This window comes from Loxodonta africana, chromosome 15, assembly GCF_030014295.1.
Source record: "Loxodonta africana isolate mLoxAfr1 chromosome 15, mLoxAfr1.hap2, whole genome shotgun sequence".
NCBI lineage: Eukaryota > Metazoa > Chordata > Mammalia > Proboscidea > Elephantidae > Loxodonta > Loxodonta africana.
In genome coordinates, this window is record NC_087356.1 from 55853528 (window position 1) to 55866010 (window position 12483).

The 12483-nt window shown below is 38.3% G+C and overlaps 1 protein-coding gene across 3 annotated transcripts in view; it reads left to right on the plus strand.

Moving 5' to 3' along the window:
• The window catches only part of ARHGAP32 (Rho GTPase activating protein 32), a 416313-nt gene that overhangs the window by 129847 nt on the left and 273983 nt on the right, over positions 1-12483 (plus strand). For 2 of the 3 annotated variants that reach the window (XM_064268864.1, XM_023557053.2), the window contains exon 1: positions 739-1372. The exons of the other annotated variant lie outside the window; for it this stretch is intronic. In XM_064268864.1, the coding sequence (XP_064124934.1) occupies positions 1257-1372 (116 nt within the window). In that variant the 5' untranslated portion in view covers positions 739-1256. Of the gene's footprint in view, positions 1-738; positions 1373-12483 lie in introns of those variants that run through there. 3 annotated transcript variants of the gene reach the window in all.

Genomic DNA, 12483 nt, shown 5'->3' on the forward strand with positions numbered 1-12483 from the left:
TAGGACACAGTAGATATGCCCCATAGAGTTTCCAAGGCTTTACTCCTTATGGAAATAGACGGCCACATATTTCTCCCACAGGAGGGGCTGATGGGCTCGAACAGCTGATATTTCGGTTAGCAGCTGAGCGCTTAACCACTACGCCACCAGGGCTCTTCTGATTACAATCGGTAGCTTAGTCAGTAGATTAAAACTGTACAGAATTTTGAAGCAGCAGTATGAAAACTGTAACACATTATACAAATTGTAGGTTGTAGAAAGGAAAAAAATGTTGTATAAGCAGAGTCAGCTAATGGGTTCATCTCATTTTTAACTATGAAAGTTCAAGGGTATCCCAGTGGATAATGTCTAGTCATATTTAGTGGAAAATTAAGGCTCAGCTGTTTGTTCTTCTGCAGCAAAAGGCGAATAACCATGAATATACGTCATGTCAGTGTTGGTAGCAACATGGCTTGTTCTCTGAGTAGCACTTTGTTGTTGACATTGTCATTTATGGGGTAGTTTTCACTCCTTTCCTAGTTGATGATTTTATTGCCATCGTGTAATCTGCAGTTTAAGCAGGTGTATAAATTTTGCCTCCTTTTATTTGATGTAATTTGTCAGTGTCTTTTAACTTGTAACACTTTTTGTTTTTAAAGGACCATAGAGAAGCCTGTCTTCTAATCCCACTCAATACCTCTGCAAAGGTGTGAACGACACTTATTACTGAGTGGAAGGAGAGATGTGTATAATAGTAGAAGGTTGGCAGTTGGGCAGGTCCATGTTTATCTTGTCTATTAATTGTGATCCTCCTTAGCTGTGCCTCTTGTTGTGTTTGCTGGAAGACTTTTTTGTATACTGTTATCCTTTTGAGTTTTCTGTTGACCTTCCATCAGTCTAAGAGAACAAAAGGATATAAATAAGAAAAGCTAGCTTTTTCAATACCTATTTTCAACTTATTAACTGGGAACTTTGAGATAAATAAGTAATAAGTAATTGCTGAAAAGTCACCTTTCTTTGGACTTTTGGTTATCTGGGTCATAGGGCCTAAGGGCAATGGGAGGGGTCAGTGGTGTCACAGGTGCTGCCGTCAGACGCAATGAGTGTGCTGTATGTGATTTCCTGTCTGCCCCGGCTGTAATTAAGCCAGCATGTCAAATAGACTGCCCCACAATGTGTTTCAGCCACACACCTGAGTGTCCGTAACTAGAGCTGAACCATCTGAACATTGGTGTTCTTTGTTTCATGCCTTGAGGTTTAAATTTTTTGGATACAAGATGGAGACTGAAAGTGAAAGTAGCGCTTCAGGAGATGATAGTGTCTTTTGGTTGGATTCTGAAGTGGTAGCCCAGGTGACTGACAGTGAAGAGGGAGAAAGGGAAGAGGACTTCAGGTAATTATTGAATTCACAGTTCTCTTGCTGTCACCCTTTGTCCCTCTGTCCGCCTCCGCCCCTTCCCTCCCCACCCCCATTTTCTGTCTTTCATTCTTTTTTCCGTAAGACTTTGTTTTCTCAAGGGGAAGTTTTGGAGCTGAAGGGAACAGGTTTAAAGTTGTATTTTATTACCTTATAGTACAATTCATTCTACAACTTGTCCTGAGCTTGTAACATGCATTTTAAATGACTAGTTAGAACACCAGGAAGAAAAGGTGTTAAACGGGTTTTATAGTAGAATTTCAGGAATTTCAGGTAGGGACTCATACAGAGCTACTACCTTTCCTGTATCTGTTTGGAATTTGTACCTCCTACTAGGTTTTTCTTCCTCTTTTTCCTAGAATGTGTGCTGGATAGCTGCTTATTTATTTTTTTCTTGCCATATTCATTTGTATGAAAAATTTTGATTAAGTCCAAATTGGTCACTTCATGGCTTTGAGACTTACTGCTTTTCCCTGACTTTATATCTCATCTCCCTTTATTGGTTTTTGAATCTCTAATTGTAACTTCATAGTTCATTCAGAAATGCACAAAATTCAGTGGCATTGATGAAGAAAGAGGTCTTACCTAGCTTGTGAGAACAGCGCCAGTTGTTTACTGATTATACAAGGTTAGCAAATTAAAACTTCCAAAGACATAAAAGAAGGGATTGAAAATTAGGAACTCTTGATAAACCATGCTTCATTTGTTAATCAGTAGTCAAAATGAGTAAGAAGTATTTTTTAAATTAAAAATAATTTAATGCTCAGAGTATGAAAGTGGACTATTAGCATATGAAATTCCTTTTATCTTAACTTCCTTTTCCTACCCATCATTGTATTTAGCCTTCCTTGAGAAAGCCACTTCTTTCCCATAAGGAATATGTTACATATATCCCTTACTTTCTGATATGGTCAATGTGTGTTACTAACAGTTAGTGAAAAGAAATCATTTGTTTTGCTTTGCTTGTATTAAATCTGTTTGACCTCGTATTAAAGTCGTGTAGGTTATTCTGGGGTATTTGTCTCTTTGGGGTATATTGGATTCTCTGTTTTTTGTTACAGTAGATTTGGTACTGAAGCGCTGGATGTGACTTATTAGGCAGCAGGAGTCTCTCTGGGATTTCTTCTTGACAGTTAAACATAAAAGCAAATCTGTGTAAGATGGAGCTTTTCCTCAGGAGTGTGTGGTAGCATTTCCCTTGTGAGAAGCTGAACTAGTGGCTACCATCACACCATAGGACATTTGCCCTCTGTTTACAATTGTATTTCCTGTCTGAAAATCACCATGGCTCTCCCAAACCAACTATGTCTTTGGGATTTGATCTCATTTTATTTACAAATCCAGCACAGAGATCAAGTAAGGGGACATTTTATGTAGTGTTTCTCACCATTCAGCAGTAAGGCATGAGAAAACGTGGCAGCAGAGTGTTCTCACATCACCACGGCGTTCCAGCTGAAATGCCTACCACAAAAAGTGTGTGTGTGGGTGTTGTAGGGGAAGGGTTGGACGGCAGTAGATGAGCTATAACTCAGGAGCGCCAAATAGTAGACGCATTGTTGAGCAGGAGAGTTGTTTTTGTAAAGCCGATTTAATAATAAAAATAAATTGTACAGAAAAGTACTAAAAAAAGGTTCCCTTAAAAATGTGTCCTTATACACATGGAACCAAACTGCTAGTATAGGTTACATGCTAGGTAATTTCCCGTCTCACACACACACACACACACACACACACACTGACTCACTCACACACACACACACACTCTTAATGAGATGAGGGCAAAGATTATACCCTATTCTTTATCCCTGAATAGCTTCTACCCTAGGTTTTAAATTCCGCCTTAAAAGAATGGCATTGCATCACTTGAGGCAACGCGGCTAAGAGAATAAGGCCATACCACACCTAAACTGTCTGTGTTCCCGGTGCTTCCAGCTGCCTTCTGCTGTAGGAGGAAGTGTTCTCAGAGGGGCACTAATGTGCGTCCAGGAGCTCTTGGACTAGCCCTTATTTTTGCACTTGATTGGAGGAAAGCATACTTCTTGTATTCTAGGACTGTAGGAAGTTGCTCAGTTTCCTTCATGGCAGGAATTCAAGCTTGTCTACCGCTGACTCACACATCTCTCATTTTGTGATTCACATTCATAGACCGAGGTTAATAATCTGTGTTACCTATGGTATCACTGTGATAAAATGGTTTTTAGACTAGAATATTCAGAGATACTTAGAGTCCTTAAATGGAGTAGTTCTTAGAGATCATTTAACATACCAGGCTGCTTACTGAAATGTTCGAAGTTTGAGTCCACCCAAAGGCACCTGGGAAGAAAGTCCTGGAGATTACTTCTAAAAAATGGGCCATTGAAAACCTTGTGGACACCCTTTTAACTCAGTACTGAAGTCATTTCTGAGGTTCACCCTTCAGCCAAAGATTAAACAGGCCCATAAAACAAGACTAAATGGGTACTCCAACCCAGGGTCAAGAACAAGAAGGCAGGAGGAGATAGGAAAGCTGGTAATGGGAACTCAGAGTTGTGAAGGGGAGAGTGTTGACACATCATGAGGTTGACAACGAGTGTCACAAAACGATATGTGTATTGTTTAATGAGAAGCTAATTTGCTCTGTAAACCTTCGTCTAAAGCACAATAAAAAGAAGAAGAAGAAGAAGAAAACCTTATGGAGCACAGTTCTGCTCTCGATATGTCCAGTTGCCAGGAACTGGAGTCAACTAGGCAGCAACTGGTTTTTTAGAGACCATTAGAAGAGTCCTTGTACAAGTGAGAAGGGGGAATATGAAGCAGAAAGGGAAAATGACGTTTTATTTAATTCTTCCAAGAAAAAAAAAAACTTTATTTGAAATTTACTATATACTGTATACTGAGCCAAATATATACAGTACATGAGTTAACTGTCACATCATAGAGCAAAAATTTGAACCCAGGTTTAACTTACTTTGAAAGTGGAAGATTTTAGTTTTATTAAACATTTTTGATATATCTGCTACTAAATGCATTTCTCTGCTATGTAATAATTTTTTATTGGTTATTTCATTTATTTTCAAAACTTTTATTGTGGTTTAGGTGAAAGTTTACATTTCAAGTTAACTTCTCATTAAAAAATGTATACCCATATTGTTTTGTGATACTGGTTGCAATCCCCACAATGTGACAGCATGCTCCGTTTTTCCACCCCTGGTTCCCAGTGTCCATTTGTCTATTTCCTGTCCCTTCCTGCCTTCTCGTCTTGCTTTTGGACAGGGGTTGACCATATGGTCTTGTATATTTGATTGAACTAAAGAAGCCTGTTCCTCATATGTGTTGTTTTTATTTCATAGGCCTGTCTATTCTTTGTGGTTTCAGTTCTGAGTTAGCAGAGTGTCTGGGGGCTGTAGTCTCGTGGGTTCCTCCAGACTCTGTCAGACCAGTAAGTCTGGTCTTTTTTGTGAATTTGACTTCGGTTCTGCCTTTTTCTTCCATTCTGTCTAGGACTGTCTTGTGAGACCTGTCAGAGCGGTCGGTGGTGGTAGTCAGGCACCATCTAGTTCTTCTGGGTCCAAGCTGGTGGAATCTCTGGTTCATTATGGTTGTTTAGTCCTTTGGGCTAGTATTTTCCTTGTGTCTTTGGTTTTCTTTGTTTGCCTTTGCTCCAGACCGCATGGGACCAAGAGTTGTATCTGGCCAAGTGCAAGCTTTTAAGATCCCAGATGCTATTCACCAAAGACAGATGTAGAACATTTTCTTTATGAAACTATGTTACTTCAGTTGACTTAAAAGTGTCCCCTGAGACTGTGGTCCCCAGCTCCCAGCCCCAGCTACTGAGTCCCTCAAAGGGTTTGGATGCGTCTGGGAAACTTCTGTGCTTTTGCTTTGGTCCAGTTGTGCTCACTTTCCCTATATTGTGTGTTGTCTTTTCCTTGTGTACTGTCTAGTTAGTGAATTCTTACCCCCTCCCTCCTCACTCTGAGGATCATCAGTGTTTTTTTCTGTGTGTAAACCTTTTCTTAAGTTCATGTAAGAGTGGTCTCCCACAATATTTGTCCTTTTGTGACTGACATTTTACTCATCATAATGTCTTCCAGGTTCATCCATGTTGTAAGATGTTTCGCAGATTCGCCATTGTTCTTTATCATTGCATAGTATTCCATTGTGTTTATGCATCATAATTTGTTTATCCATTCATCTTTTGGTGGGCATTTAGGTTGTTTCCGCCTTTTTGGTCTTGTGAATAGTGCTGCAGTGAATGTGAGTGTGCGTATGTCTGTTCGTGTAACAGCTCTTATTTCTCTTGGGTATATTCCTAGGAGTGAGATTGCTGGATCATATGGTGTTTCTATTTCTAGGCTTTTTTAGGAAGCGCCATATCGTTTTCTAAAGTGGTTGTGCTATTCTACATTCTCACCAGCAGTGCATAAGAGTTTCAGTCTCACCCCAATCTCTCCAACATTTGTTATTCTGTGTTTTTTTAAATTAGTGCCAGTATTGTGGGGGTTAGATGGTACCTCGCTGTAGTTTTGATTTGCGTTTCTTTAATGGCTAATGATGGAGAAGAGCACACTCTCATGTGTCTGCTGGCCGCCTGAATGTCTTACGTAGTGGTGTGTGTTTGTATCCTTTGACCATTTTTTAACTGGATTATTTGTCGTTTTGTTATTGAGGCGTAGAAGTATTTTATAAATTTTAGAGATTAGACCGTTGTTGGATCTGTTGTAGCCAAAATTTTTTTTCCCAGTCCGTACATTATCTTTTTACTCTTTTGGTGAAGTCCTTTGATGATTTTAAGTGTTTAATTTTTACAAGCTCTCAGTTATCCAGTTTCTGTGCTTTGTTAATTATGGTTTATATTCTCTTTATGCTGTGTATCAGGGCCCCTAGCATTGCCACTATTTTTTCCTCCATGATCTTTATCGTTTGAAGCCCCCCCCACTCAAGCTTTTACAAGGAAGTTAACCGATAGTTTCAGCTTAAGTCATCTACCTCTTTGACAATATTACCAATTTTTTTTATTTACACCAATGAGATCATACTGTGTATGCAAAAATATCGCCAAGATATCAGTACAGAATAGTATCAGTGTAAACAGTTCTTCCTCATTCTTTCTAACAGCTGCATATTTTCCATTATATCAAAGCAGCATAGCTTATTTAACCAGCTATGAATGGCTGGTTCTATTTTTTGTTGTTGTTGTTGTTACTACTAACAGTATTACAATGAATATTTTAGTACATAAAGCTTTGTGTCTTTGAGTATATCTGAAAGTCAGATTCCTGGAGGTAGACTAGCTGATTGCCTTCTGGGAAAGTTCAGCATTTTAAACTCCTCTGCACAGTATATGAAAATACCTGGGTCCACATATCCTTGCCAACACCAAGTAATTATCACATCTTTTAATCTTTTCCAATTTGATAAGTAAAAAAAATACTGTTTTAATTTGCATCCCCCCCCCCCGCCTTTTTTTTTTTTCTTTATTGTGCTGTAGGTGAAAGTTTACAGGTCAAGTTAATTTCTCATACAAAAATGTTTAGGTTTTATATTTGGGTCTTTGATCCATTTTGAGTTAGCTTTTGTGTATGGATCTTGTTTCCTTTTTTTTTTTTTTTATAGATGAACATTCAGTTGTGCCAGCACCAACTGTTAAAGAGACCGTCATTTCCCCATTTAATGGGCATTTGTCCCTTTGTCTAATATCAGCTGCTCATAGATGGATGAACTTATGTCTGGGTTCTCAATTCTGTTCCATTGGTCTATGTGTCTGTTGTTGTACCAGTACCAGGCTGTTTTGACTACTGTGGCGGTATAATAGGTTCTGAAATCAGGTAGAGTGAGGTCTTCTGCTTTGTTCTTCTTCTACAATAATACTTTACTTGTACGGGGCCTCTTCCCTTTCCATATAAAGTTGGTGATTTGTTTTTATGTCTTGTTAAAGAATGCTGTTGGAATTTGGATCGGGATTACGTTGTATCTGTAGATGCCTTTGATTAGAATTGACATTCTCACGATGTTGAGTCTTCCTATCCATGAGCATGATCTGTTTTCCCACTTAGGTATGTCTCTTTTGGTTTCTTCTAATAGTTTTGTAGTTTTCTTTGTATAGTTTTTTTGTGTCCCTGGTTAGATTTATTCCTAAGTACTTTATTTTCTTGGGAGCTATTGTAAATGGTATTGATTTGGTGATTTCCTTTCCGAAGTTCTTTTTGTTGTTGTTGTAGAGGAATCCAACTGATTATTGTATGTTAACTTTATTCTGATACTTTGCTGAAATCTTCTATTAGTTCCAGTAGCTTTCTTGCGGATTCTTTGAGGTTTTCTGTATGTAAGATCATATCTGTAAATAGGGATAGTTGTATCTCTTCCTTACCAATCTGGATGTCCTTTATTTCTTTTTCTAGCCTAGGTGCTCTGGTTAGGACCTCCAGCACAGTGTTGAATAAGAGTGGTGATAAAACTCATCCTTGTCTGGCACCCATTCTCAAGGGGAATGATTTCAGTCTCTCTCCATTTAGGATGATGTTGTTTGTTGGTTTTGTATAAATGCTCTTTATTATGTTGAGGAATTTCACTTCTAGCTCTATTTGGCTGAGAGTTTTTATCAGGAATGGGTGTTGTAATAGTTTCCAAGAGGTTACAGCTGATATCTCAGTTCCAAAGTTCCTCCTTTGAGTAGTTTCTGAGCGCCAGTGGCGTGTAGATGATGCAGTCAACATGAAACTAAAGTAATACACACCATAATATGGCTTTTTAAAGATGTGACATTGGACTTCCAGAAGTCATCACTAACCCACAGTCATGAAAAGTTCTAATTCTTTGGCCTTTGAGGGTAGAAATGATTATCCTATAATCTTGTTTAGTCTTCTGTAATATGGCAGTACTGGCAAATAATCAGCCTGGCAAATACGACATATAGTTTGAAATAGTCACAGATAATATAGTATATAATTGAGCCACGTATTTAGATTTGTGTCATTTTAAAATCAGGTACTCACAGCAGGTACCCACATTTCTCAATCAGATCTTCACTTTTATCTCCATTATAATATAACTGATTTTAAGTGAGAAACTTCTGAGTCCAGTTAAACTGGGTGATTTGATGAGCACGTTTTAATTTTTTAAATGGTTTTTTTTTAAATTGTTTTATAGCATTGTGGTGTTGTTATTGTGTACTGTCGAATAGACTCATCGCAACTCTATAGTACCTTGCCTCTTAGGGTTTCCAAGACTGTAATCTTTATGGAAGCAGACTGCCACATCTTTCTCTCTTGGAGTGGCTGGTGGGTTTGTACTTTTGATCTTTCGGTTAGCAGCAGAGCACTTAACCACTGTGCCACCAGGGCTATTTGTAGCATTATAGTACTAATAATAGCTCATACACTTGATTGATTAGTTGGTTGCTTTATTAATTCTCTGCCTTATTTGAAATGGTACTATGAGTTTAAGATACCACAATAGTCCAGGTAGGTAGCAAGGGTCTGAACTATGATATTGTATTTCTGCTGGATACCTGCTTTTCTTTGACAACTAGGATGACTTTAATCCCTGGAAGCCCACAAAGCTGCTATTTCACTAGTCACTGCGTTTAATACCATGACGGTCCTTTTGTCTTTTGCAGAAATCCTTGGTTTTGGGATTCTGTACAAGGAGTTTTATCAGTCTGGAAGGATAGAGTCATAGCATTAATAATTAACTGTTGGAATATAGAGCAGCATCACGCCAAGGCCCATTTTATACTGCATGGTTTATCAAAGGCGTCTCACGCTTAATAATCTATTAGGTAAGATGCCTCCCCCCCAAAAATGTGTATTATGCTAAAAATGATATTTATACTGCTGTGTAACCTTGAAGATATGATCTGGGGTATCGCTTAGCTCTGAATATAGCCTTTCAATATTAGATATAACTTTTACCCCACGTAGTTAATTTAATTTTAATCAACAGAGTCTGATGTCAACATCCCATAATCTCAGAAAATTTTATGTAATATTGGAGCCTAGCCATTCAGTTGTCTTTATAATCTGTGACATAAATCTGTCTTAAATATGAGGCATGCTAGTGCAAGACTTTTTAGGTATTTCAGTAATTAAATTCTTTGGCATGTCTGTCTGAGTGTTTTGATGTTCAAGAATGCCCTTAGAGTCAGAAACTATATAAAATGATATAAAAGTTCCTGGTTATTAACTTGTTTAAACATTAAAAAAACCATTTTCCTTAACCTTTGCATTCAACTGAAATAGTAAACTTCCTCAGTCATTTGTGCTTTAAAACAGAGTAAATGAGACTTTCTGAAACATCTTAAACTATATTTATAAAAGTAATACAGTCACTTTTCTTTTTTTTAAGAACATCAAGTACCTAGCCAAGGAAGATCACAATTAGAACAAGCAAATATTCCCATATATTTAATTTTGGAAGTTCTGCTGTATTGTTACTTTCCTGAATTAACAGTTAGCTTCCCTGTCCGTGCTTTTTTATTCAGTTGTATATTTTCTCTATTATTATTTGAAAATAAAAGAATTTCTTCCACCTAAGGGTGGTGCCTTTTTCTGCCATGGCTCTCTCTTTTCCCTCTACCTCAGTTCCTCATCAAATAAAGATTAGTCTTACTTTCTCTTTCTCTCCATCCTCTTTCCCCTAGATGAGACTTTTGAAATTCTGTATTTGTCTCCATCCCACCCCACCTCCACCCCTTGTTTATTTGCTGATCACCATTTGATACGGATTTTTTGTCATTCACTCTGATTTAATTACATGTATCATTGCTTTTTTTTTTTTTTTTTTTTTGCTTAGAGGTTGCTATCGTTTTCTCTCCTTTTTATCATATTCCACCTTAAAAGTGTCTGGTGTGGTTCATTTGTTATTAGGTTGAATTTTTTTTTTTTGCATATTTTGATCAGATAAGCTCCCTGGCTTATGTATAACGATTTCTTGCAAATGGTCAAACGCCAATTTTTCTTTTCCTTTGTAAATAACTTTTTCCTTTTGCGTGACGCATGAAGATTTTCTTGTTACCCTTAGTTATGTATTTTTTGTCATCAAATTTTTAGCTTGGAGCTCAGGGACTTCTCATCTACAGATTCAAATCTTCATGTTAGGGAAGAAGTTTTATTAATTTGATTATTGCTTCTCTTCTCTCTGTAGAATCCTTGTGGAATCTATTAATTGCGTTAGATCTCCTAATTTTTCCTTTCTTTCATGATGTATTTCTCTTTGTGTTTTTATTTTGTGATGCAAAGTACTTCTTGTACTTGTTCTTTAGGCCACTCATTCAAGAGTTAATATGCCATCTTCTTTAATCTTCCAAATTTAATTTGAGTAGACAATTCATTTTTAAGGATTCATGATATACAGCATATGATAGAATATATACACACATATGGAATATATATTTATATAAGAAATTCAGGGTCTTGTCTTCCTATTCCAGCACTGCAGCTTTATTCATGAAGTACATACATTTTATTTGTTCTGACTGATCTGGTCTTGCCCCTGACTTGACCTTCTCCTCTGGGCTGGGGGGGCTGGGGGGGTTAAATTTCTTGACGCTTTCCTTAATTTATTTTTCCTTAAAGGTCACTGGAGTTTAGGCCTTGTTCTTGGAGTATACTGAATGGCATCAGTCCTTCAGATGATTGGAAGGCAGAGTATTGACAGCTGGTGCTATGGAAAGCAGGCTGTAGTTTTCTGCTCATGTAATTGGAGAGGGCTCTTTGCTCCCTGGTCTCCTCTATTAGGCCAGCCTCAGGAGCAGGGAGGACTCAGCCCCACCCATTTAGTGCCTATTTGAGGAACCCAGGAAGCCAAACACTTATGAGGGCCATTTTTATCCTCCTCCCACGTCCCCAGATTCAGAGATCTTTGCAGGCCAGATCTTTCTGGGACCATAGATTGGAATTGTTGCTCATAGCTCTCAACCCTGATCTACAGGTATTCACTCAGCCATAGAGGATGAAAACCTCAAGTCAGTTCTCTTTCCTAAGAAGTCCATAGAGCCAAATGCATTACTTGAATCCAGGAATTAGACCACTCACTGGCTCATCAGGGGTTTTGCTAAGGGTAGAGACTGGTGTTTGGAATCAAGGAGCTCAGAGGATCTGTTTTCAGAATCTGCTTCTCCCCCTACATGGGCTGGAGCTGGAATTTCAACTCATTCTCATTTCAGAGAGTGTGCTCTTACCTGCTTGGCTAAATATCTGCCCTTCTTTGCCGCCTCCCCGTATCGTACTGACTTTAGTAGTTCCATGATGTATTAGCTTCTGCCTCACATCTCGTAGGTGTAAACACCTACATTAGGAGTGCTAGTCCTTCGAGTTGATTTCCAAAGAGTGCTTTTCCAGTTTTTATTAGTACCTTAGGGGAAAATACCTCTTTTGTTGTGGTAAGTTGTGGAGAGGGGTGTAAATGTAGCCTATATTTCTGGTTGTTTCTCTTTTGGTTTGCCAGCCGATATGATCCCATGAGGTTTTAGTCTTCTAGAAGCTTGTCAAAATCTGTGAGATGCCAATGCCACTCATATCTTTCTGTTAAAGATTTATTTTCTTTCATTTAACATCCTGACTTTCCTTGGAGAGGGAGAGAGCTGTTTTTTCACATGTGCTTAGTCATGAATTGGAAGCCTACTGGTGAATTATTTTCCCATGGCTTTCATGAGGAAGCTTCCCTGAAGAGAGCATTCACTGAGTCTGTCAACCAGCCTGGTAGGTCTCTAGAGATATAAATAGCTGCTTCAGTGTTGTCTTCAGGCTGGAAAGTGTGGCCTTCCAGAATATTTTCTGCCACACATGGGGTGACTGAAATATGTTAATGTGTTTCAGCTTTCTTACCTGCAAAACAGGGCTAATAATAGCGTATCAAACAATAACCAGTTTGAGGATATAATGGAAGAAAAGGTGCCATTTTCAAGAGTACCAAAAAAAGATACAATACCCAGAAATAAACTTAATATGAAATTCCAAGACCTATGTGGACAAAGGATTAAGTGATTAAGTGCTACGGCTGCTAACGAAAGGGTTGGCAGTTCGAATCCACCAGGCGCTCCTTGGAAACTCTATGGTGCAGTTCTTCTCTGTCCTGTAGGGTCGCTATGAGTCGGAATCGACTCGATG